The sequence below is a fragment of the Daphnia carinata genome, chromosome 2, assembly GCF_022539665.2.
Source record: "Daphnia carinata strain CSIRO-1 chromosome 2, CSIRO_AGI_Dcar_HiC_V3, whole genome shotgun sequence".
Classification (NCBI taxonomy): domain Eukaryota; kingdom Metazoa; phylum Arthropoda; class Branchiopoda; order Diplostraca; family Daphniidae; genus Daphnia; species Daphnia carinata.
In genome coordinates this window covers 3,973,549-3,997,715 of record NC_081332.1, presented here as the reverse complement: position 1 = coordinate 3,997,715, position 24,167 = coordinate 3,973,549, and the positions used below count along the sequence as shown (strand labels likewise).

Here is a 24,167-nt window from a genome sequence, read left to right as displayed (position 1 = left end):
GACGCGGCTACAGTTAATGAAAATCTTGCAAGCAGTGTATTGAATAATAAAATACCATTCTACAATCGAACTATTTGACTGCCGCATATATAATTGACTCTTTTGATAGGTCAGAAGGCGAATAAAATCACGAATCTCTACATCGAGCCGCTTGAATGCTACGATTCCAAAAAGAATTTTTGTGTCGGGAGGGAAATGGCGACTTGAAGAAAATAGAATAGAATGTGATGTATACACGAATACAGCGTTTTGGTTTTGCTAAGCCGTGAAAATCCAAAAATTTTACACCGATATCGAAGTCCCAGCAGTGGCGTTAGCCAGAGGGAAACAACAGTAAAATTACAAGAATAAAAATGGCACGATATGATAACACCATAAATTTGACACACACATAAGAAACTGTTAATATTGGCTCTTTATACCTTTTTAATTAAGACCCGATGGAACCGCAGGTTCTTTTAAGAAGAGAAAAAAAAAATGTGTTATACAGCACACCTTGCTGTAGGCTCGCGAAGGATCGTTAGTGACCACTTCAGTGGTATCCATTTTGACCATTGGTCGCAACTCCTTTCGTGGAAACTGAATATGGAGGTGATTGGTAAAGAATATCCGTCTTGGATTGCTTGACGAAGTTGATGGCACTAATGGAAGCATTGTTTGAATCGATTTGTATAGTACGTGGCTTGCGTCCAAGCATACACTGGATTCGGGAACCGGTTTTGACTGTCAGCGGGTTATCGTTCAATCTAAAAAAAAAACACAGAAATTGTTTTTAAAAATACTGTTGATTGACATTTAAAATGTTATACTTCTGGCATTGCTGTAGGAGGATCGCGACTGCTTCACCAACCCTACTACTTCCAGTGCGATCATCCGGCTGTAAAGAAACTACAAAATCGTTGTTACTTCGTAGATGAATAACGAGAAGGTGGTCATCCTCGGTACTGACGCTCAACGCCGTGATCTACGTTGAGTTACACAGGATTTAAATTAAGTCAATTTTCATTCAATGCAACGGAATTCTACCTCGACCAAGGGGGTTTTATTCTTCATGGGTTTGAAAGTTTTCCCGTCCAGCTTGTATACGGAAGCTTCAGTAATGAGAAGAGCTCGTTCGCTCGACTTAAAACATTTGTTATACTTGCGGATTCGACACGCAAACAGGATTTGCTGAATTCTGTCTTTTGTTTTCAGCGTAACCAGAGCCGTAGGAGCATTCAGCTCATCTCTCACGTAATTTCCCTCCCATCGTCGATTCAACCCATAGCCAGAACGTTGCCCCTGCAATACGTCAGCAGCGGCAATCTATATATTAAAAAAAAATCGTATGGAGCTTTAATTAAAAGCTTCATAGTACAATATATCATAAATACTTTAAGACGAAGTTGTGGCCAGTCTTGAGAGGGAATAGCTTGGATAACCATCCAAGCCCGCCAGCGATGAAAAGCCGCATAAAACTTGGCTACTAACTTTGCGATTATATGCGGTGGTGATGGCCATCGAACAGACAAACCATAGTCTCGCAACTGTTTGGCATTGCTAAATCGTACAAGAGAAAATATGAAAATATTTACGAAAATTCAATCATGTGCAGACGTATATTACCGAAGTGGACTAACGAGCAGTCTCAAGTATGCTCGCATCTTATATCGGCGATAAGCTCCAATAATCCTCTTGGCAGCTAGTATCTTCTTGTAGCGACGCCGGCAAACAGATCCCCTCCAGAGTTTTTGAAGAAATATGACTATCCCCGGAATTAATCGAGCGCGAGCCTACGGAAGAAGGGAACAGTTTAAACTAGATATTGACATGTCTAATTAGGTTAACGTACTTGTTCCAACATGAAGAGTGTCTGCGGTGATCGAACAAAGATTTTGGTTTTGCCATAGACAACGTCTTCCTCAAAATTTTGTTGTTGTATAAGAATGCGGACTCCATCACGATCGGCTCCGCCCCGAAAATTTGGCCAAGTGTATTGCGAGACCATCTTGTATCTAAAGGTTTCCAATTACATAAAGAAACTTAGACGTTAAACCCTTAAAACCTGCTTACCTTCTTAAGAAGCGATCGTAACTCTGTCTGTAAGCAAAACCGGCTCGGCGAACGCGCACATTCTCAATAAGGCCCAAGTAACTGACCTGGAAAATCGAATACAGGTTTTTCAAATGGAAAATCCGCCATATTTTGTTAACATTACTTGGTGTCGAACGCGTTCTTCGTCAAAGAGCACTGGGGATTTTTGGTCGTTGGGTTTAATACACCGGACATAGTAAGGCTCCTTGGACGTCAGGTTCTTTACCAGAGCGATCATGGAATTCTTGAAAAGCGTTCCAGCTGTCAGCGGCCTCTTGGTTGTCTGAGGAGAAAAACATTATAATTATTATTTATTGGTGTTGTCTGTTCCATTTTATTTTTATCTATCTGATTTCTTTTTTTCTACGAAATAGTAATACTGTGTGATTTTCCGCTTTAGAGTAAAAGCCAAGGACGGAATAACAGATGGCCTGTCAACCCGTTTTGCTTTTTTTTTTTTAAGAGGGCTCTAAAAAACTGCTTGTCGCTGCAGTCAAGCGAAGCGATTTCAATTTTTTTCCTAGAAAAAAAAAATACAAAACAGGAACTTTAGTTTACCTTGTGGATGTCTTGGGCTCCTTCAGGCCACATATGGCGGATGTTGGGGTCCTTGGAACTGTAGAGGAGCCGCTTAAAATCTTGGAATAATGTGTCCTTATTTTTATCCAGGAATCCACTGACATCGTAGACGACATCACCAGCGTAATGCCTTCATAATCAGAAACGATATTTCTCCTAATAAGTTTGCAAATTGATTTTATGACAATCAAATAATGTTATTACCGAATGCGAAAATCAGAGCCATGTCGTAACTCCTTATCAAGTGGACTTAACTTGCGACTAGTATAATGCTTGTGCTGTGATAGTTTCTGATCCAAAGCTTCTAAAAGCATTTGGTCAGTAACCTTTCCAACATTCAAGCAAGCCTCGTCCATAATGGCAAGGATTCCTTTGTGCTGCTGCTCAACGAGATCGCAGATTATTTGGTTGTTGAAATAATCAATGTTCTGCCAAGCGATTCCTTCACGACGATACTCTTCTTGCTCTTGTTTCAGCACCAATTCTAAAATGACAAACAATTGTTTGTTACCGTTGACTTCCTAGATTTCAAATAACTGTTTTGCTATAATGTTACCGATAAACAGTTGTTGCAATTTCTCGTTGCAATAGTTGATACAAAATTGCTCGAAACTATTGATGTCAAATATCTCGAAACCATAAATATCAAGTACGCCAATAACAGTACCGGGAACGTTATAGCTTCTGTCTGCTCTTTGCACTTCGATGGCGCTGTTTACTCGTTCTACAATCCAACTAAAGAGACGATCGTATAATGCCTGGGACAATCAACAATTAGTTCGTGAAAAAACTGGCGTCAATTAAGAAAGGGTCGCATAACAGTACCTTAGCGAAGGCATCTCTGCCGTAAGTGGCCTCAGATGTGGTATGACCTTTTTCCATTAGTTCGCCATTAGCGGCAATCACGCGATGGCATAGAGCTCGGTTCAGCTCATTGGGGTCGACGCATAAAAGCGACGCCACGGTTGATAGCGTCGTCGACTGGGCCAGTCGAGTCTTGTCGCCATCCGATTTGAATTCTGCGTTTCCCTGTACAAGTTTAAAAAAAAAAAAAGAAACAATCCAGCGATGAGTACAAGAATGCAGTCGTTAAAAAGCGATCGAATCAACTAATATTTGGTATTGTAGTACCAGATGCAAAACGGCCGCCACGATTTTCCAGATGGTCTCCACGGATGCGGGATCAAAATTTAAGGCGCGGAAAGCAGACGAAACGTTTTTGTAATCAGTTCGGTCGCTAATGGAATCAACTTTGGCTACGCCTCCTTGACGCAAAAAGTGATAGAACGTCGGATCACGTTTCAGCTGTAGTTTGGCCGCTTCATTGTCGGGTGCCCCAAACAGCAACTTCGTTTATCCAGAAATAAAAAGCAAAACAAACGAGAAAATACGTGAGATGATTAACGATGTGCGCCAAGAGCGGAATGCCAAACAAAACAACAACAAAAAAAAGAAAATAGATTTCAAAAATAATAACAAATAATTGCGGAGAAATTTCATAATGAGATAGCACACTAATGACTACATAAAATACACTCAATTATGCATGATGTAAATGGTACCTGGTAAAACGAATGGAAATTGCGTTCGCCGGCTTGTTGAACAATGACACGCGACTTCTCCAGAAGATAGTTGTTAATGTGGCCTCCGATGGGGTCGCCTTTAAAGTCAAAGTGAATATCCATGTACTTGCCGAATCTGGAAGAATTGTCATTGCGATTTGTCTTGGCGTTGCCGAACGTTTCCAGGATTGCATTAGACTGAAGAAGGATATTTTTCACTCTGTAACGGAACAAGAAAGAATAATCATTTATTTTTTTGCCATCGTCACTTCGAATGACTGTTCCGCGAATTTCAGAAACGAAAAGGCATGTAGCTTGAATTGAGCTCTAACGTTAGCGTCGTTCCCTTTATCACAGACACCGAAATTCACGAGAAAACCAGGAGGGAGCTGTGTAGTATTTAGGGTGGAGAAGGGAGGTACAACCAGAGAAGCCAATCATGTAACCGCCGTCACGTTCAAATTCATGTTACCAACCGATGGCAAAAAAAATGCCGTCTCAGGTATCCGGATCCTGACCCCGTGTTTCTATCGTTTGGATCGAATTTCCGCGACATACTTAAAATTATCGCAAAACCCGAAAAATACACAAAAATAAATACAGTAGGGAAAACCTAATTTTAATTTAAAGAGCTCGTATTTAGACGCATATGGGCTCCCGCATACCTTTAACCTACAAGAGCAGAACGGATATGCCGCTAGGGAACGGTTGCTACTTTAAATCCCAGTCCCTAAAACAAACTCTACTGTGCTACTACGATAATTTTGAATATGCTAGAAAAAAAAATGTCAGCATCGAATCTATTTCCAGAAAAAAAATTCCCGACTAAAGGGGGTTGAGCGTGAGCACCCTGGCTGGTGACGTCACACATGCATGGACGCGTGTTGGCAAACAGCTGTGCTTATTTTGAAACAGGAAAGGAGAAAATATGTCTATAAAAGTCTCGACCGGACAAATTTACATGCACAACTTCACTTGCAAACCAAGTTTTGTTCAAAATTCAATTTTCTACTACGGGGCAGTGCAAACTGGAATCCCAAGCTCAGCTACAAGATGAGAGTACAGCCCCAGAGACGTTGAAGGACTTCATTGGATTAGTAGCTTAATAATCATGTAGATTAAAAAAGGGCGTGAATAGCAGAGGCTATGGACCTTCCTTTAATTCCCTTATGTTCTACCTACCACTGGATCGATTCGGCGGTGCTGACTATCGACTTTTTTCTATGACATTTTAAAAAGAAATATGTAAAAGTAGACGGGTCGTACCGTTCGATTTCTTGCTGGCCGCTGAGGTTCGTTACGGCCGCAAGGTAACGCATGATGATTTTCGAAGCCTCGGTTTTACCGCTGCCGGACTCGCCGCTAATGACGATGCAAGTGTCCTTGCCATTTCTCTTCATCGTCTTGTAGGCCGCGTCACCGATGGCGAATATATGCGGCGGTCGTTCGAAGATTTCTCTACCTGTCATAAAAAACACGTTGAAACAATGAACATTCCGATCGTTAGTTTTTATCGATATAGGATGTTAAACTGAACGTTTTTTTTTTACCTTTATACTGGCTAACATAATCCGGTCCATAAATATTCAGTGTTCTATACGGGTTGACTGAGACGCATACTTCGCCGATGTAGGTGTAAAATTTACCTCCATTAAATCTATTAATTGTTCAACATATATTAGATTAAAATAAAGAATTTATTACTGATATGCTTGACGAGGTTATAGTGGCATTGTAATGGCTAAAATAGCAAGAGCTTTAAAAAAAATAATAAAAAAAAAAAAAATAAGCCGAGATAGAAAAAGATTAGATAACGGTGTTGATTCACGATGTGGCATATGGCCGTTTCAAGTGGTCGTTATTCATCCAAGGCATAGAAAATGTCTGATAGATGCTCAATCGGTCCTGGTGCGTTTGGTTTTTTAACTAACTTAAAACCTTCGTAGTTTTTTTTTCCCTTTTCAAGTAGAGTAATAGACCATGCAAAATGACAGACTAAGATGCCATCTGCTTACTCTGTAATTACTGGCCAGAGGTGAAAACGTGCAAACGAATGGGGATTGAAACCAAGTAAGCAAATAAGAAACAGCTTATATTTAGCAGATAAGAGGGGAACAAGCTGTCCATCATTAAGAGCTATCTTTCTACAGCACTATAAAACGTAAATACATTTCGCCACCCCTGATAAGAAAATAGACGTCATACATTTTTTTACGTTCCCTGAGTCTTGTGGACAGACAGGCGGTCCAATCATCAATACTGAGCGAGAGTGTGAAGAGAAGCCAAAATCTTATTATATACTGCTCCCAGGGTTGGCAGCAGCGGTATATTAATCTTATGGGCCATGTCTTTTTTTTTTGTTTGTTATGAGTTGGAATTTTCAGTTTTCTTCCAGCGTACAAAAATTCTCTACGGTTTCATCTTTAAGCCAACGTCAGTCATACTGGGGATTTTCACCCTAAACGATTGAATCCCAGAAAAATTCTCACGGAAATCTCGATTTTGTTACGCCTTTTCCCAAGTACACAACACACATTAACTACACAAAAATTTATGACATCTAAAACATTGCCCCCCGGCTAGCTATTTGGTCGTTTGCCCCCACAGAGATTCTTCCACTAAGAATCTCACGTCCAGCAAAAGAATATAAAAACCATTGAACGTATTGCTGTTAGTAAACACGACAAAAATATCACCTGATTCGCAGATTGTGGATGAAACTTTCCGTCGAGATTTCGTCGAGCAGAACAAAGTCTCCCCGACCGATCTCTTCGTGATTCATCATGGTGAGCACACGCACTAGCACAAGGCAGTCTCCCCCCACGCAGACTCACGCACACACGTAACAACAATGAGTAAACCTTTTCAGCGGCTTTCTCTCCTTTTCTTTTTCTTTCGTAGTCTTTCTCTCTCTCTCTCTCTGTGCAGTTTGTCTTCACTCAGTCATATAGGATATCGCGGTTCGCCAAAAGCCGGCCACGAGAAGAGATAACTATACTTTCACGTCGCCGTTGTTGTCCACAATCGTGAATAAACCGTGAATGAAGAGAGCTTTCGCTTCAACACAGATACACTAGCCTATTTCAGGTGTTGTCGTTTTATCCTTTCAAAGGAAAAGATATTGTTGAAAAAGAAATAAAAAAAAAAAAAAAAAAAAGGCAAAACAGACACAAGTGGCAAAATGTGTGTCTGTTGTTGTGAAGCACAGAAGCCACACGAACAACGACACAACCTTTCGATGCAGAAGCTAGCAGCCGACTGACTATGGCACACGACACGCTGCACTAAACCCCAGTCCGGGAGGAGTTTTTTTTTTTTCTTCTGTAGGGCACGAAACGTCAAAGTTTGTATGTTTCTGTCGGTTATTCAAAAAACGCAAGCATCGGTGAATGCTGTCACCCATCGTACACAATTCCGGTTGTATTAGTCACCATCCTCCCACTGCGTTTGTTCCACTAAGATAGTACGGAAAGGAAACTGAACAAAATGGCAGGACTTTTGACGGAATTAAATATTCAATGGGCCCAACCCTCGAAAACTTTTTCTTTTTTTTTTGTACGTGCTGCAGTGTATGCTGTGCATCTACGTGTGGAAATTTCAGAGCTGCGATGTTGCCGAGTATGATGATTTCAGGTGAGGCTGAAGGTTGGGACTTGGGGAGGGAACTTGAAAATAGGTTTAGGCAACAACATTAGGTTCGAGTTCCACGAGGAGATAGCGTTCCAGTTGCCTAAGCACTTTCGTCTCGTGTGAAGGCGGTGACTTAAACCCCAAAAAGACCAGAGCTCAGATCGCTCTAGGCGGATGAAAACCTTAAATTCCACTTGCACTTATACCAAAAAGAGCCGGGAAGAACCCCACGGTCGTCTAGCTAATATGCTCATGGTTTCACAATTTTTGTTTCGTTTTTCCTACCTCAATATTTGTCACTTCCTTCAAAGAAAAAGCAGCAGTTGGACGGTTACCTATTAGCTATTAACATTTGTCTTAGTGACTGAAGGAAAGAAAACGACCAGCGGTTTGCGTCGTCTGCTTACTCTTTATAATTCTTGCTATTGCCCGTTAGACATAAACATGGAGCTTTTGGCAACTCAAGTGTTTCTTTCTTTTCATTTTGTGACCGTGTTTGGTTGTCTATCGCGCATTTACGGCCACACCTTTCTCGCCGGCTCCACTTCCTCTGTTAGGGCGTCGGTTTCTGTTTTGCTACGTTTCCGTTATTTACGACGACTGACGTCAGGAAGACGATAACAAAGAATTGAAAAGACCCTTTAATCTTATTACAGTTCTAGCAGATTAAATTCGTGTCACGAACGTACGGCACACAAAATTCCTTTTTTTTTCTCGTGAGCTGAAATTTTTTCTTTTTGAAAAAACTGATTCCTTTTGTTTGATGTGATAAAAGAAAAATACTGCTTCTCCGTAGAACGATCGATGGCACAACAAAACTATTTTAACGGGATGAATTCAACAAGGCCCAAAGGAAACGGTTGGTTAATGATCACCTATCAAAGTTATGTCATGACGTAAACTTAACGAGCCGGAAGCATTACGAAAACGAAAAAATGCTATAAAACTGACTTTTAAAAAATATCAATAGTAAAACACGTAATATCTTTATGTTAAAAGACGAAAAACCCCACCCTCATTCCACTCCCGTACACGAGTTTCCGCCCGCTTGCTAAGTATTCGTATAATCGGCAGTAGGTTGAAACGAGCGACGTGTCAGCGTGACTGTTTACAATATCGATACTTACTTAATTATACTCTAGATGGCAGCAGCACACGACACTTCTTGTAGGGTCCTTAACTCGACTCCTTTCTTTTTCGTTTTCCTTCCGACACGCTGTTTTGCATCGGAATAGGTAATACGGCGACAATTCTACAGGGGCCGCAGCCGGCCGAAGGCGTTACAGTATAAAACGGTGATGTTGCGTGACATAAAAATGCAGCGTATTCTGTTACATACGCCAGTGTGAGAAAAATAAATAAATAAAAAAAACGTGTAAAAAACCAAAAATGAATTAAAGAGTAACTGGACAAGATTTACTTTCAGAAAGCCACTGGGGTGTGTGTACCCGACACCAATGCTATTACACATCGTGTGCAAAAGAAAAACGGTTATGCCCGGAAGCATTCGCCTCACCCAATTGGGGAGGATCCAAGGCTTTAACCCGTTCACGATTTAGTTTCCTGTTGTTCGAATTTCGGGTATTTGGCTTCAACATCCGTCCAAGTGGTTTTGCCGTACGTTAGATCCCTGACAACGCCGGCAATCTCCTTCAGCTATTGGGGTAAAACCAATGGAAATGTTTTGTTTACTTTTGAAACTTTCATTCTTTTCAAATGATGTCATATTTATTACCGGAATACGAACTTGACCCATTGAGTCACGTTCACGGAGAGTTGCACTGTGGGGCTCTTTGAGAGAATCAAAATCAATGGTGATACCGAACGGGATGGCGATTTCATCCGTGCGGGCATAACGGCGTCCAATAGATCCGCTCGAGTCGTCAACTCGGTAAGACACGTCAGCAATCGTGAGGTCACGAGCTAGAAAAAAAAGAGAAATCGTGTGAAATAATATTGAAAGCGCCTCGCATGTTATGGGAAACTACTTACACAGTTGACGGATGTAAGGAACGAAATCCGCATTGTTGCTCAACGGAAGTACCGAGCATTTCAATGGGGCAATCACCGGAGGTAGCGAGAAATACTAAGAAACACCATTCAAATCACAAAGGAAGAAAGGTTAGAAATTTCTTGCGAACATGGCCTTTAATCCGGGAGAATTGTACTAACCGTGCGTTGCCCATCATCGCTTCGAACTTTAAAATTATGCTCAAAGATAGCATACATGATGCGACCGATACCAAATGAAGGCTCAATAACATTCGGAACATATTCTTCGACGTAAGTAGTCTTCTGGTATCGTTTGACTTCCAGCATGTCAGTCGTTAAACTGTATGAATTGGTGCCGATCTCGAGTAAATATTTTCCGTTCGTTTTCAAAGATTCTTCAACCTCAGCAACGGTTGCTGGCTCCAGCTTAGAAAGAGCTTCCATAATCTCTTTGGCCTCTTTTTTGAACGATTTGCCAACAGCACCCTTCACTGCTACAACCTCAACGACGTCAATTGTCTTAGGCTCCGGCAATTTCTTTTCTGCCACTAGACGAACACCAGTAGACTTCGTGTGCTGGGACAAATCGTAGGCAGATCGATCGGCACAGCCGACACACTCCACCCATCCCTTTTAAAGTATAGTTTTAAAATTAAAATTTACCCTTTCAGTAATTAATTGAAACCCACTTACGTAGGAAGTGAGACATTCGGCATCCCAGCAATCGCATGCATAGTGAGCCATTTCGTTGTTCATGTGTTGACGGAATCGAAGCTTCTTCGGGTCAACTCCGACCTTGGTCATATATTGTTGGATGCGGGCCATGAAATAAGCCAAAGTCTCATTGGCGATAATTCGCTCATCAACCGCTTTGCCAATGGTGACAAGTTCAGCTGCTTTGCCATCCATTTGGTTGCAGGCAGAATACAATAGAACCTATGGATTCCATTTGGCATTAAAGACTTTCTTATGCATAGCCATGAATCAGCATCTTACTTGCACATGTCGAACTTCATCAAATTTAGGATGAGACTTATCGGACGGATCACAGAAATGTTCAATTTCTGCCATCGTGAACTCGCGTACGCGGATCAAACCAGAACGAGGAGAAATTTCATTGCGAAATGAGTTACCAATCTGGGCCGCTGCAAAGGGGAGTTTCCCCTAATCAAAATAACACTTTCATTCGAAAAATATTCGTTGCGAAAGAAGATAAGAATCATACCTGATTGAATTCCAAAAGACGCTTAAAGTTGACAAAGATACCCTGGGCAGTTTCAGGTCGCAGGTAGCCTTTAACAAGGCCAGTGGGACCAATGGAAGTGCTGAACATCAGGTTGAATTCCATGGGATCGCTCAATTCGTTGTTGGTCAATGGTGCTTTCATCTCGAATTTCCTGAGAATGACACGCATCTCTTCTTTGTTCATGCCGTCAAGCTTGATCACAATATCTTCGCACTCCACTTTTACTTCGGCGGTTGTCTTTTTGTCAGACTTGACCTTCTCCAAATGGGCTTTGATCAAATGATCAAGTCGGAAACATTCCCCGTTTTTGTCGTCCTTCACCATCAGGTCAGCAAAACGATCAACGTGACCAGAAGCTCTAGTAATTGACACGGATATAAAAAGATACAACCCAACAGGCTTTACCAACAACTTACTTAAGCACAGGTTCCGGTGTCAGGATTGAACAATCAACTTCAAGCATTTGCTCTTCAAGGATAAAGAAACTTCTCCATGTGCTGAGCATGTTGGCTTTCATGGCACATCCCATAGGGCCAAAATCAAACTGACCAGTTATACCTCCATAAATGGCAAAAGATTGATCGAAAAAGAATCTCCGCTTTAGCAAATCTTCCATTTTAGCACGATCAAAGGATGCCTCTACAGGAGTTAGTTCCAACTCCTTGTCTTCCAGAATCTTCTTTCGAGCTTTCAGTTCAGCAACAGCTTTTTTCAAATCAATCTCCAGAGCACCTGATTCTTTCAATTGGCGAACCTTATCACCCTAAAACAAGTTACATCACAAAATAAATTACGACTTTCAAAGAGCTCAACACAAATATGAGCATTTTTAAAGCTACATGGTGGAACGAACGAAAGTTACCTGTTCTTTGACAGCGGCACGGAAAGGTGCTAAAATTTCTTCAATCTTTGGATCAGCCATTATGTTAATGAATTGAATCTTGATTTTCTGCTTGTTTTTATGTTTTTTAGAACCCCAAGCGGGTGCTTCTGGTTGAGATCTCAAAGAGGAGAGAACTTGAAGGTTCCGTGTTATTAGGAACGGTACTGCCTTGCCTGGGCAAGAATGATTGCAAACTAACTTTCTACTTAAGACTACGGAGGCAACAGTCTTAACAACAAAGGCGAATTTCATCAGCAATTCTATAGCGAAAGAACGTGGCACTACCCCGGCCCCGTGAATACCGCCTGCTATTATCGTCTGCCAGGGCTGCCAGATATTTCATAGTTGTTATCAGCGCCTCTACCGGATTGATGTAGAATCGCTACTAGCCTCCCACCGACTTCACTGCCACCTACAAATAATCTTACCTGTTATTGCGGTCGGCAGACGGCACAAAAAACGTTTTCAAATTACAGTCAGCACGCAGGTGTGCGTGCTTCAACGGCTCGCGTTTGAACATCCATCAAAAGTGATTCCATAGAAACGAGCCCAAGAAATGGATAACATCACTGGTAGCATAGTATCCTCACCAAGCAAACTGTTACCAAGGGCATGCCACGAACGTATATCTTCTGAGAATGAGAAAGACAAATGTCAAGAGAAGTCTTTAGTGGAATCAAGTCATTTAGAGTTTGACGAAGTGGATGGCCTACGAGGAAAGGCAAATTTCAACTGGCTTGATGTCGTTTGTATCGTTGTTTCGATATGCAGCTATGTCGCTGACCTTATCACTGATGGATTTATGGCAGCCACATATTTTAATATGGGGCATTATTGGTATTTTGGATTTACATTGGCGTTTGTGGCCATCCCTGCCTTTACCATGTCTGGCTTGAGTACCAAGTGGTACATCAAAGATCAGAACAACCAAAATTTTCCTCCAGTTTCAAAGTGCATTTGGGCATTTAGGATTTTTTGCCTAATCTTTTTCCTTTCTCCAGTTGCTAGGTACCTGTATTCACTAGTACTAGCCTTTGCACGTAGAGAACAAATGTAACCATATTTCTCCTCCTCAGGTATGTTGATACCCTTCGCTATGGACTGCAAAGCCGAAGAGCAAAGAAAAGGAAAGACTACAGAAAGATGGGCCAGTGCTATGCCAGAATGGCTTATGAAGATGCTGATGCTACATTCCTACGACTGTTTGAATGTTTCATGGAATCTGCACCACAGCTTGTGTTACAGTTGTACATAATAGCAAAAACCAAACTCGATTTTGGAACTGATCCTTTAGCAGGTAATTATTTCATATCGAGCTTGTTGTCCAATATGTAAACATATTTTTCTGTAGTGACTTTCCAGGCTGCCTCTGTTGTCACCTCAGTTATTAGCCTCGCATGGGCATTAACAACCTATAACAGATCGCTCCGTTTCGCTCAAGTAGATAAGGAAAACATTCATTTACTTGGTACCTGCATTCTCTTCTTTGCTCACCTTTTCGGGATCAGTAAGTTTTAGCGCTAATAAAAAATTTCTTTGCCTAAAAATAAATGTTTATTATTAAACATTTATTTAGTTGCTCGCGTCATCGCCCTTAGCTTCTTTGCCTCCGAATATGGATGGTTCGTTTGGGCTGTTTGCCTTGGCCATTGGATCTTAATGGCCATTTGGCTATGGTTACAACGAACGGCCGCGTGTTCAACCCGTACAGAAGAATTTTTCTTTTGCCTTATTTTGGCCATTATACATGTTTTCACGTTCTTCAACGTTAAACCCGATCGAACAAGATTCCGCTATGCCTTCTATTATATCGTAAGTGTTTCACTTTGAATTAAGAACTTCATATCTTATCCATTTCGATATTTGACAGGTTTGTTTCTTTGAGAATACCACCCTTATGGTACTATGGTGGCTAAAGGTGGCTGATTACGGTCCAACCCGTCCGTGGTTTCATTATCCGGCGCTTGTCGGACAGTTTGGATCTTTTGCTTTGAGTATCGCACTGCTTGGCTTCTATTATAAGAGTCTCCATCCCAACTTGTTACTGCCAAACGTTGGCATCTGTAGTAAAAATGGGACCACTTTGTGCTTAAGTGATGTTCAACCTCCTATTGTCAATGGCGTTCCTTCTCCTCGTACTAGTCCCGCTCGAATGGGCCGACTTGACATTATTCAACAGGAAGCCCAACCTGAAGTGTAGAATCTCTGCTCTCTTCCTCAACGAGATATTCTTGTGAACCAAAATGTAACACTTTCCTATGGCTTGACAAACGATATGTATATATTCAACTATGTAAGTCAGGAATTGATCTTGATCTGCACTTTGCCATTCTTTCTGCTTATTGTTTTGTGATAAGTCAGCGCACTTTACGCACAATTTCCTATTCAAAATACACATTCTTTTTTTTTACAGCGTCATTGTGTTTTCTTCAAAAAGTAAAATGCTAAATTTTACGAGAATTTAGGTATGTTTGATACTATAATTACAGCGTTTACATTTTTTGTCATGTATGTATTGAAGTGTACACTGAGAATATGTTATTAATAATACATATCGGCGTGTCATGTACTGGCCGATATCGAATGTGAATGGCAATTGTTTCCAAAAAGATAAACGGCACTAAGAATCAACCGTCATATTTGAATAAACGACTAGCAGAAAGATACGATGTGCCTCATAGTCACTCATTGCTTTTGTTGAACATGAAGCGAACAAGCAATAATACACACACAACTCGGCCGTGAAAACAGGAACAATGTATACCGCGATTCAGGACCGTCTACCATTAACCGGCCAGCTTGATTATAAGTCATGAAAACTGAGTTTTTGCAATTCTACGATCGAAAAAAAAAATTATAATAATTTTTCCCCTCTTTGTTTTGAAGAGGCTGTGTTAACTGGAAGATGTTGGCTTGAGAACGAATCAAAGCAAACCATTTTTGTATCAAATCATATCGTATATATGTATATAATTTATGCCGTAAGACGTATAGGTTTCTTTGTGAAACATTAATTGTCACACCGAGCAAAGGGGTGAAAGAGAGAACAAGAGTGAGGCAAGAAGAGAAGGAAAAAAAAAAGGGATCAAATAATTTTTCTTACTTGCTAAACCGGAATACCGGTCGCGGAATCCTTGATTTCAGAGGACTCGTTTCACCAGCGGTTGCCGTAACCGGAGCTGGAATGGCGGCAGCATTGCTCTTGTTACCACCGGTTGAGGTTTCATTCGGTTTTTTCGGTCTATCACCGCACAAGGATTCCCATTTTTGTTTTAGCGACGAGAATTCTTCAACCTTCGTCTCCGTCTTGTTGTTCTCCTGTTGCTGTGCGACATTTGACTTTTTTGGCGAGAGGCCAGAATGTTGCGACTGAGTGCGCCGGTATTGGGGTTTCGGGCTTGTCTTGCTGGGACTGTTTTGCACGTACGACAGGGGCCGTTGGGTTTTAGACCGTGTCGGAGACTTCAAAATGGTTTTTGTCGGTGTCGTTGGCTTCGCCGGGCTTGACGTACCCACGTGAGTATTTGTTGGCTTGTTAATTGGGCTAATTGGCTTCTTGGGGGGCGGTAATGGTAGGCTATTATCAAATGGCAACGCAGCCAACGGTCGCAGGTAGCTCTGCATTTCGTCCATTAGCGGTCGGGTAGATGTGTGACACAAATAGAGGAAGCCGTGCGGGGCGTAATGGCGCCGTAAAATCGTTTCCTTGGCTGATAAATTGTCCAGCCACCAGTCCAAACCTCCCATGCTACGGAAAAAATAGGTCATTCGATTACATAAATTCTAACAAATGTTACCATTTTTTTTTTCTTACTTGACAAGTTCGGTGATGAAAACGCCGAACCTAACCGGTCCTTCAGGTAGACTCTCTTCACTATTTAAACAAAAAACCAATTCTTCGATCCATGGCAATCCAGGGCCTAGATCAATAATTATTTTAAAGTTTTAAATCACTTGCTTGTGGAGAAAAGAGAGTACCTTTTTTAACGGAAGCTTCAACCACTCTCCAAACAGAATTGTTCACTTGACCAAAGAAAGTATTGACGTTGGATAGAAGGCCATCCGATAATATTTGGTAGATAGCCGGACTGAGTTGACTAGTCAGACACCTGGCTACTGACTTGGAGTGATTGACACAACTATCCTCGTCATTTGTGTTCATTGGTTGACTCATTAATTTGCATAACTGAGAGCAGGCTACCGAAACGGCTTTTACGAGTTCTATCGAATTTATAGGAAAAAAATGTTAGCACAAACATGTAATTCATTACTTTCATAACAATACCTTGTTTTTGTTCCAAGTTAACGGCTAGATCTTCATCCGTCGGTGAGTCCATATCAAGCGATCCACCGCCCGACCAGTGAGATAATGAAAGTGGTCTTCTCTGGCTGGCCATTTTCAAGAAACCACCGCTCAAGTGTTCGCCGAAACTAACCGTTTTGCGCATCGTGTAACCAAATGAAGTTTTATTGACCAACCCACTCAGCGGAGGATTCCGTTTATTGGCGGACGATTTAACAGATTCAGTAGGTAATCCAAAGGTGCGACGTTGTCTGGTGGCTGCTGGACTGTGTGGAAGGGAGGCTGTTCTCTTCGGCAAAGGCGGAGGTCCGCCATCCGTTCCGCCGGTAGGGGATTGTGGGACTGTGGGCAACATGTATCCAGCGGGTGCGTCCGGCCATGCCACTGAACCTCGGCACGTAACTGGTCGTGGCACAGTCTTCTTTGCGTTGCGGAGAATGACAGCTTGCTCACAACTCTTCGGTCTTGGCCGGCTATTTCGGTTGACTGGTGACGGTTTAATGTTGTTGATCTGTTGACGTATTTCTTCCGGCAATAAAATCTTCAAGGATTCCCAATCTTTAACATGACCCATCTGGCGACGTTTGATGTCGTCGAACGTCCGCTGCGTTGTCTGTTTTGCACTTGGTTCGGGTTTGCGTGCCGAAGCGGGCAAGTTCTGAGGCGATAGGAGCACATCGCCGATCCAGGTGTAGTCGTGCTTCTTGAGGAAACTCAAATCCGGCAGGCTGTAACTGGGGAAGATGAGGTAGGCCTGAGGTTTGACGGGATCCGTCAAAGTACTTTCTTCCTGAGTGGCCGAAGAAGGCGGATTGATGGCCACTTGGCAACTCTTATCCATCAATCCGACGTTGGCTTCTGGAATTGGGGCAGCCAGCCGCATCCGGCTCTCAAAGTTCCAGTGTTCTTCCATGGAAGCTGGCGACAGGCCCAATTCAAATGGCTTGATTTTGGCAATCAACTTGTCTAAGCTTGACGTTGCCGCTGTTGTATTGAACGGCACGGCATCGATTTGGATCGATGTTTGCTCGATGTCACTAACATCCGTCAACGTCAACGAACGATTATTTTGGCACAACTCATCTTCGTCTTCCTCCTCCTCGCTATCATCGTCTTCCTCACTGTCGTCATCGTCTTCGTCCGCAAGGGAGCTAGAGATCGATTCCAGGCCGAGTTTTTCATCCGCACTGCTCGGATAGTCCTCCACCCAGCCTTCGCCTCCGCCGGAAGCGATGATGTCGTCCGATTTCTTGTTACTTTCACGTTCCATGCTCGTCTGCGATCGTTGCCGCATGTAGATCTGCAACAATGATAACCCAGTCGACGATGATGGCGGAGTGGTTGCTTTCGTTTCCGTCTTGGTGAAAACGGGCCGCTGTCTCGTTCGGTTATCCTTCGACGTTGTTCTTCCATTGCCGTTATCCATATCAGACAAACTGGGACTGTCTTCCGTCTTAGCGATTGACTGGAAATTAATTAATTCCGTCCGACGCATTTCCTGTTGATGGACCTCTTCTTTGTGCGATTTTTGCATTGGTTCCGGCGTTTTCTTCACGTTGGGTTTGGGTGCCTCGGGCTGATTTGTTGGCTGACCAGCCCAGCACTGCAACTTCCGCGGAGGCTGATCGTTCCTTAATCCAGAGAATTGCTGACGAGAAGCCACCGGCCATGGTGGAATAGGTGGTGCCCGCTGATGACCCCCGCTTCCGGAGGAGGACCAGTGACTCTGCTCCGATCCCGAACTACTCGTACCTATGGAAATTATTAACAATCAACGTAAGAGTCTGAAGGAGACGGACATAGGAAAGATGAATTTATTTCGCATCATTACCGGGTTCGTTATAATCGAGATCCTGATCGGTTCCGGAAGCAGAAGAGCTCCAGGCCAGAGTGTAGTTTGTCATATTAGTGCGGCAGAGAAGTTGGCTGGCACCGTCGCCGGCCTCCTCCAGCAGCCAACACTCATCACGTTCTGCCATATTTAACGAATCAATGCTGCAATCCGACGGGCTGATTCCTTTGCCTCCTCCTACTCCACAAACACCAGGAACAGCCCGTTGAGGAGAGAATAGCGGACCGGATTTACACAACGACCCACAATCAGTCAAACTGGAATCGTCCTGTACGAGAACAAAAGTCGGATTATAAACGACATAAAAAAAAATCCTTTTTTCAAGTTGCTGGATCTGATAGATGGCAGCAGCTGTATCATTTTTTTCCCCATCGTTATCCAACGAGATCGGAATGGAATGACCTTGGCTCGTGTGTGTGCGTTAGCTTTGCCTCCGCCGCCATCCCCCTCTCCCACGACTTGGGCAAGCCCACAACACAACTCACCCACACACACACACACACACGCACACACACACAGACATAAAATATTAGTGTAACTATTCTTAGCAACCTCCTTGGCATGAGTCCTAGAGTTCTAGTAGACGAACCTGCGAGAGTGGCGACTGGCTGCGCATGATGGGCCGGTTGTACTCGATGAGTAGGGAGCGGATTTGCTCCGTCTGGAAGAGATCGGCCGACTTGAAGTTCTCCATATCGATATGGGCGAGATTCTGGTCCACTTTCTTGGCCATTTCAGCGTACTCCTCGGCCGAATGATCCGGCTCGCCGGACGAACCGATTGTTTTGTCCGTCGACGTGGCCGCCTCGCTGCTCGTTAGATCGTCCTCTTCACACCAATGGTACGACTCGCTCTGACAGTGGTCCAGGCTTGTCGTAGTCACTGTTTCTATCACCTCTTCTTCGTCTTCCTCCGCCTCCTCGTCCTCCGGTCCAGTTGGAACGGGACTGATAGGGTTAGAATTGGAATCGTGTTGCGTTACTCTGCCGACTCGAGATGGCGTGTCCGCTGCCCTGGAACCTCGCTTTAGACCTAAAAATACACGAGCAAAGAAAACAACAATACGATCATTTGCCAATCAGTGGGGACGTGCACGTTGTCTTTGCAAGTGACAGGATAGGGTTTGCGATTGATCGATCGCTAATTGGCCGACATGGCGCACGCGTCTGATTGAACAAACTATTCAAACACTGAAGAGCACAAGAGTAATATGCACATTCGAATGAATAAGATTTAACGTTTGAGAATCACAACCTGCTAGGTGGTAATGCCACGGTAGAGCCATTGGGTCAAATCGACAAAAAGGCAAACAACACCCACACAGTAGAATGGAGTGATCGAGGCAGACTGAGAACTTGGAATGCAGCTCGCAGTCAGCCCATCCTGCTCTAAAGACTGTCAAACATCAACAGCAGTTGGGTTCTCCACATCAGATAGAAAAAGAGGGGGGAGACTGCGTGTGTGAGAGAGAGAGAGTGGGACGGAAAGTTTTTTCCCTCTCCCCTTCTACGTAATCAACATGGCGCCTCCAAGTAATCCGACACTGTAGCTCCTCTCCCTCCCCCAGACGCACGCAGTCTACTCCCCTTTCCTTCTTTCTATTCACATATGAGTCATTGCTCGTCCTGCCTGTGTGGTGTTATCCTTTTTTCTTGAAAAAAATTATTTTTTTAGTACAAGAGTTAAAGCTTCGGCCAAGCGACAAACCGCACCGGAAACCTTGATGTTCTCAAAACGTCAATAACAAATTTAACAAGAAAATATCGTCTGCTTTGATTAAAAAGAAAGAAACAATTGAAAAACGACTTTCGAAAAGCCACATGAAGATTCGTATTGTCATTGTCACATTGCTGCTGCTGTGATTTCTAATTATAAAACTTTCTAAAGTTCCACAAGTGCATAATTTCCTTCAGCCCTGTTGAATAAGGTAAGCTCTCCCTTTGTTCCAGGAAAAATTCATTCCACAGACCTTTGATACTGATATCCAAAGCAAAGTAGATGATAACAAAAGTTGCCAGGAGCATAGGAGTAAACATTAATGAAATCCTGAACAATGTGCAGATAAGTAAAGGATATCACCGCTTCCGCAGTGGAAACCACACCTCTGCCCTTTTTGTTTGTTTTTTTTCAGTAAATTTCCAGAATAGTTAAAATGTAAGCCACTTTGGGGAAAATAACAACACGAAACCACACACACGGCCCACACTTTTTTCCCTATTCCCTATAACCAACACATACAAAAAAAAAAACAAAAAAAAATCATAGAGCAATGCAGCACGACACACTTGATAGCCGAGAGTGCACACTCAATTTCCCATCGTTCACTGATGTGTAGTGGCAATAACCAAACGCGGCCCTGGCCGGCTCTTGACTGATAATAGAGCGGACCGTGTAACGATATAACGGGGCGCCGACGTACAGTGAAACAACGCCCGACGGCGCAGGCAGGCGGTGCACAGAGGAACAGAATAAAATAGGGAGGAAGGGATATGTGTCCCCACCGACGACTGACAGAGTGCGACCGGAGGGTTGTGAACCTCTTCCGACTTTCATGTGATCTCTCCCTCTTTCACTCTCTCTTTATACTCAAGTGGAAAAAGAGGGTGACTGCATCCAAATGAGTAAGGGGAGAACGTGCAGAGATTCACGTCCCCCCTTACTTTTCGTGAGTCAAAAATAGTTTTTAGACGAAAGGCCAGCAGAAAAACGAAGCACTTTTTCTTTCGTGCTCTAAACTGATCGATGTGTCTCGTCTTTTTCCCCTATTAGTTCAGCTGGGAAGACACCCACACTTCTGCCCCAAAATGTTTTCTTGTGTACATTTCAAGTAGCAACAGAAAATCATTCCAAAAAGGACTTTATTTGTTTTTAACGAATTCGACAGGTCTAAACTACATTGGTACATTATTCATAAATCACTATTGTTGAGTGAAACGGACGTCGTTTTCATTTTACATGGATATATCGCAACTATGCGAAATTGGGGCTCTGTCACAGGGACCTGCCAGCTGATTCGTGTTGTATCTACGTGCGAGCAGCACGTCGTACAACTTCTTTCCGATAACACAAGCTCGTCACACGAGACACACGTTAGGTTATTTATAAACTCGTCCATGGAAAAATTTTCTTGTTTTAGTTCTTTTTCATTCTTTCTTGTTGGCGTTACTTGTTGGCCCGATTCGAACCACAGGTTTGTTTTTTTCTTTTGTTTTCAGTTTTTGATTTTGAATTGACATGGCCATCAATGAAAAAATGTCCTGTTAGTTCTTCCCCTACTTTTTTTTTGTTTGTTTTTGTTCGTAGATGAGAAACAAAGGAACGAAGCAACGGCTTAAAAAGAATTTAGCAAAACAATAACAAGAACAACACGACTGGCTGCTGGGCTTTGTTTATCCTCTGTCAAGACTCGATCCATCACAGTTTCCGTCTCCACTATTTTCTCAACTTGCACCCACAGAGTGAGAAACATAAAAAAAAACGATGGTTTCCAGATGTTTCAACTATTCGATCCTAACTTTTTTTTCTTAGAAATGGAATGTATGGCAAAGACTGTAGAGCCGATCAATTTTTGTTTGCAGTTAACAACATCCAGTTTCTTCTTTTAATCGGTTGCTACAGTTAGTATCTGTTATACATGATCTGGCACATGATTAACAACCGGATTTTTCTTTCCATTGAAAGATAGATTTGTCGGTTGAACTCTCAAATACGGGAACTGGCAAAGTAAACAAAGAACACTTACTAGATGGGAGATTTGCCGCTGTTGGTTTGTTCCATGGACGATTGGAAAGGAACCAAATCAACGATAGAAGCATCACGAACCGGTAGTTAATCGACTAACGCACACTGCTAATGCGTACAACTGTACTCCAATTGCCATTACCGAATTGCTACGGCTCTACGATAACTACAAACTACGGGACTACAGATGAACTACAACAACAAATGTAGACGCTTTAGCAAGGCCAGTAATCAATAGGCGCTAAATTTGCAAACACTCAACAACGACGAAGAAGAGAAACAAAGTGAAGCCTTTGCGAAACTGGCAGCTGTGCAGGAACGTGAGCGCTTTGGCGCATCGGCGAAAGGCGCGACCGCTCGTTTTCTTTTTTTTTTTCGCTTATTTTATTAACGCTTTTTTCTTACTGGCTAGCTATAAATAATTAAGGAGGAGAGAGAGGGAAAGTCGTGGATGCGGCGGAAGAAGGCGGGTGGCCGCCAGCTGCTGATAGGGCGGGTCCGGTTTAGGCATGGCGCGGTTGCTACTAACATTCTTGGCTCAAGACTATGATGTCAATCGGCGTCGGGCAAGAGGCTGTTTGACACGGGCATTCTATACGATCGGCAGTTGTGAAAATGACGGATTGAACCGAATCGGAAGAGTCGACAGAATTTTTTTAAGACGTACATACCGGCAGAGGCAGAAGACGAAGTCCAGGACGAAACTTGTGGCGGTGATTCAAGCTGGTAGTCGTCGTCGTCGTCGGCCATCTTTGACGTTCACTACAGTACTCGTGTAGCTATAGCTGCGCTGACTCGAGGATCCTCCTCGAAAATTCCCCAGCTGGGATTCTTGTCGGTATCTCACATTGAGTGGCGATGGGAGTTATGATAAAGCAAACCGCCTCGAAAAGTGATGTCACTAACAGTTCGTACACAGGTAGAAATTCCAGCTCTACATTTACAATCTATTTTGATCAAAACGCTGGTGAAGATAAGGTATCGTGGAACTCGCCGAACTTTCCAAGACGCTTTGAGTGTATACAATCCCGTCGTTACAACAGAACTTTCTACTGTATTGATCACGTTACAACGCGCATGATCCGAATAAAAGCACATCCGTCAAATTGTCTGTCGCCCGTGTTCATGCGCATAGAATCCAACTTTTTTTTTTACCAAGTTGCAAAGCTTTCTCAAATTACATTAAGGACGCAGCAGTTAAAGAAACACTTGTAATAATAACGGGTTTTGTGGGACAGCGATGGCCGGGTTGTTGCACGAACGTTGCTCGCCCAGATGATTTACGTACTGGGTTGTCAACACGAAACCGCAACTCGTCCACACGCTCCTGTTTTTTGGGTAGAGCCCTTACAAAAGGGAGTGGTTATTTCCGTTGTATAACATTTCATTTCTATATGTACAATAGGTTACGAATCGTGAGACAATGCCGGGAGAAGGAAAAATCAAACGAAACACCATGGCATTTTTTCCTTTCCAACACCCGGAATCGGTGAAAAGGTCAACGTCATATCAACCTAATTTGAAACCCAACTGTTAGGGATTTTGCGTTTTTTCGTCTGCCAATTATGCTGTCTCTGCTCTTCCAAGGCCTTAAGGATCGCTTGCAAGAAAGAATTGCGAAGTAGCTCAGCTGGATTGCGTAAAGAAACACATTCGGCGTCTACCCATCCCGTGTACGATTCACGACAAATGAGGCCTTTGCCACAAGGGCACAAATTCAAATAGATGCGATTCGACTGCTCTGTGAAAGTTTGACGAAGTCGGCATGCTTCGCCTAAATGGCGTAACGGTAAACAAAAAAGGTGTTGCCTTGATCCCGTAGAGCGGACACAGCACTCGCCTTCAGAGCAGTCCCCTGAATTCCGACACTCTCCCACAGCCTGGTGAACTGGATAAAAAGATAACAGTAGCTTAAAAAAAACAAAAAAAAAAGGAAAGACCCAAGATTAACTTGGATTCTTTAATTCGTGTGATGTATTTACCTGCCATCCACCAATTGGGAACAAATCGAGTTGCTCCGCTATACGGGACCAGTTGACAATTGATTGTCGCCAATTGACTTAGAAGAGCAGCACAGTAATAGAGACGAACGTCGAACATAGTGCGACTTTATCGGTAGCTAGCGACACCATAAATGGCATCTCTATTTGCTAACCGGAAGCTAGATGCTTTTGAGAATTATATTCATGCATTATTCATCGCAGACGCGCATAGCATGTGATTCGTGTATGGAGTACGGATGGAAATTGAATCGGTATTCAAATTATTCGAAACCTTAAAAACTGGACAATTCCTCGACAACAGTG

At 42.9% G+C, this 24,167-nt stretch overlaps 5 protein-coding genes across 8 annotated transcripts; 1 reads left to right on the top strand and 4 right to left on the bottom strand.

Moving 5' to 3' along the window:
* Positions 1–19: 19 nt before the first annotated feature.
* On the bottom strand, positions 20–8,054 carry LOC130686769 (unconventional myosin-Id-like). Its single transcript, XM_057509934.2, has 17 exons — positions 6,911–8,054; positions 5,765–5,871; positions 5,481–5,676; positions 4,215–4,434; positions 3,784–3,999; positions 3,478–3,681; positions 3,209–3,410; positions 2,857–3,136; positions 2,632–2,782; positions 2,198–2,356; positions 2,053–2,138; positions 1,832–1,994; positions 1,606–1,772; positions 1,374–1,539; positions 1,027–1,305; positions 810–964; positions 20–746 (listed from the first exon to the last, which is right to left on the bottom strand). Exons 1-17 carry the CDS (start codon positions 6,997–6,999, stop codon positions 533–535), a joined length of 3,054 nt encoding a protein of 1,017 aa, XP_057365917.1. The 5' UTR covers positions 7,000–8,054; the 3' UTR covers positions 20–532.
* A 1,188-nt stretch (positions 8,055–9,242) lies between these two features.
* LOC130686772 (glycine--tRNA ligase-like) lies at positions 9,243–12,277 on the bottom strand. The gene is made up of 9 exons (XM_057509936.2): positions 11,945–12,277; positions 11,499–11,845; positions 11,062–11,440; positions 10,833–11,000; positions 10,530–10,772; positions 10,017–10,466; positions 9,837–9,930; positions 9,580–9,767; positions 9,243–9,500 (listed from the first exon to the last, which is right to left on the bottom strand). The coding sequence occupies exons 1-9, from the start codon at positions 12,215–12,217 to the stop codon at positions 9,393–9,395; spliced, it is 2,250 nt and encodes a 749-aa protein (XP_057365919.1). The 5' UTR covers positions 12,218–12,277; the 3' UTR covers positions 9,243–9,392.
* Positions 12,278–12,377: 100 nt separating this feature from the next.
* Positions 12,378–14,370, top strand: LOC130686747 (XK-related protein 4-like). The gene is made up of 5 exons (XM_057509904.2): positions 12,378–12,973; positions 13,042–13,262; positions 13,317–13,472; positions 13,542–13,777; positions 13,836–14,370. Exons 1-5 carry the CDS (start codon positions 12,522–12,524, stop codon positions 14,163–14,165), a joined length of 1,395 nt encoding a protein of 464 aa, XP_057365887.1. The 5' UTR covers positions 12,378–12,521; the 3' UTR covers positions 14,166–14,370.
* A 337-nt stretch (positions 14,371–14,707) lies between these two features.
* Positions 14,708–22,879, bottom strand: LOC130686723 (uncharacterized). 4 transcript variants are annotated; one of them, XM_059494156.1, is made up of 7 exons: positions 22,533–22,879; positions 18,710–19,152; positions 18,100–18,388; positions 16,251–18,020; positions 15,944–16,186; positions 15,780–15,885; positions 14,708–15,713 (listed from the first exon to the last, which is right to left on the bottom strand). In XM_059494156.1, exons 1-7 carry the CDS (start codon positions 22,609–22,611, stop codon positions 15,065–15,067), a joined length of 3,579 nt encoding a protein of 1,192 aa, XP_059350139.1. In that variant the 5' UTR covers positions 22,612–22,879; the 3' UTR covers positions 14,708–15,064. The 4 variants fall into 4 exon arrangements, with proteins under 4 accessions (XP_059350139.1, XP_059350140.1, XP_057365848.1 ...); XM_059494157.1 differs by lacking the exon at positions 22,533–22,879 and adding an exon at positions 21,863–22,157; XM_057509865.2 differs by lacking the exon at positions 22,533–22,879 and adding an exon at positions 20,090–20,243.
* Positions 22,880–23,060: 181 nt separating this feature from the next.
* LOC130686761 (uncharacterized) lies at positions 23,061–24,064 on the bottom strand. Its single transcript, XM_057509922.2, has 2 exons — positions 23,844–24,064; positions 23,061–23,749 (listed from the first exon to the last, which is right to left on the bottom strand). The coding sequence occupies exons 1-2, from the start codon at positions 23,959–23,961 to the stop codon at positions 23,376–23,378; spliced, it is 492 nt and encodes a 163-aa protein (XP_057365905.1). The 5' UTR covers positions 23,962–24,064; the 3' UTR covers positions 23,061–23,375.
* Positions 24,065–24,167: the final 103 nt, after the last annotated feature.

Coding starts and splice junctions, on each gene's coding strand:
- LOC130686769 (XM_057509934.2), bottom strand. CDS start 6,999: ATGATGAATCACGAAGAGATCGGTCGGGGAGACTTTGTTCTGCTCGAC. Junction 2,783..2,856: donor GGCTCTGATTTTCGCATTCG/GTAATAACATTA, acceptor CTGATTATGAAG/GCATTACGCTGGTGATGTCG. Junction 1,995..2,052: donor TACGATCGCTTCTTAAGAAG/GTAAGCAGGTTT, acceptor GGAAACCTTTAG/ATACAAGATGGTCTCGCAAT.
- LOC130686772 (XM_057509936.2), bottom strand. CDS start 12,217: ATGAAATTCGCCTTTGTTGTTAAGACTGTTGCCTCCGTAGTCTTAAGT. Junction 9,768..9,836: donor TCCTTACATCCGTCAACTGT/GTAAGTAGTTTC, acceptor TTTTTTTTCTAG/CTCGTGACCTCACGATTGCT. Junction 9,501..9,579: donor TGGGTCAAGTTCGTATTCCG/GTAATAAATATG, acceptor TTACCCCAATAG/CTGAAGGAGATTGCCGGCGT.
- LOC130686747 (XM_057509904.2), top strand. CDS start 12,522: ATGGATAACATCACTGGTAGCATAGTATCCTCACCAAGCAAACTGTTA. Junction 12,974..13,041: donor TTCCTTTCTCCAGTTGCTAG/GTACCTGTATTC, acceptor TCTCCTCCTCAG/GTATGTTGATACCCTTCGCT. Junction 13,263..13,316: donor TGGAACTGATCCTTTAGCAG/GTAATTATTTCA, acceptor ATTTTTCTGTAG/TGACTTTCCAGGCTGCCTCT.
- LOC130686723 (XM_059494156.1), bottom strand. CDS start 22,611: ATGGCCGACGACGACGACGACTACCAGCTTGAATCACCGCCACAAGTT. Junction 16,187..16,250: donor TAACTTGGAACAAAAACAAG/GTATTGTTATGA, acceptor TAAATTCGATAG/AACTCGTAAAAGCCGTTTCG. Junction 15,886..15,943: donor TGAAGCTTCCGTTAAAAAAG/GTACTCTCTTTT, acceptor TTATTGATCTAG/GCCCTGGATTGCCATGGATC.
- LOC130686761 (XM_057509922.2), bottom strand. CDS start 23,961: ATGTTCGACGTTCGTCTCTATTACTGTGCTGCTCTTCTAAGTCAATTG. Junction 23,750..23,843: donor TCCCAATTGGTGGATGGCAG/GTAAATACATCA, acceptor CTTTTTATCCAG/TTCACCAGGCTGTGGGAGAG.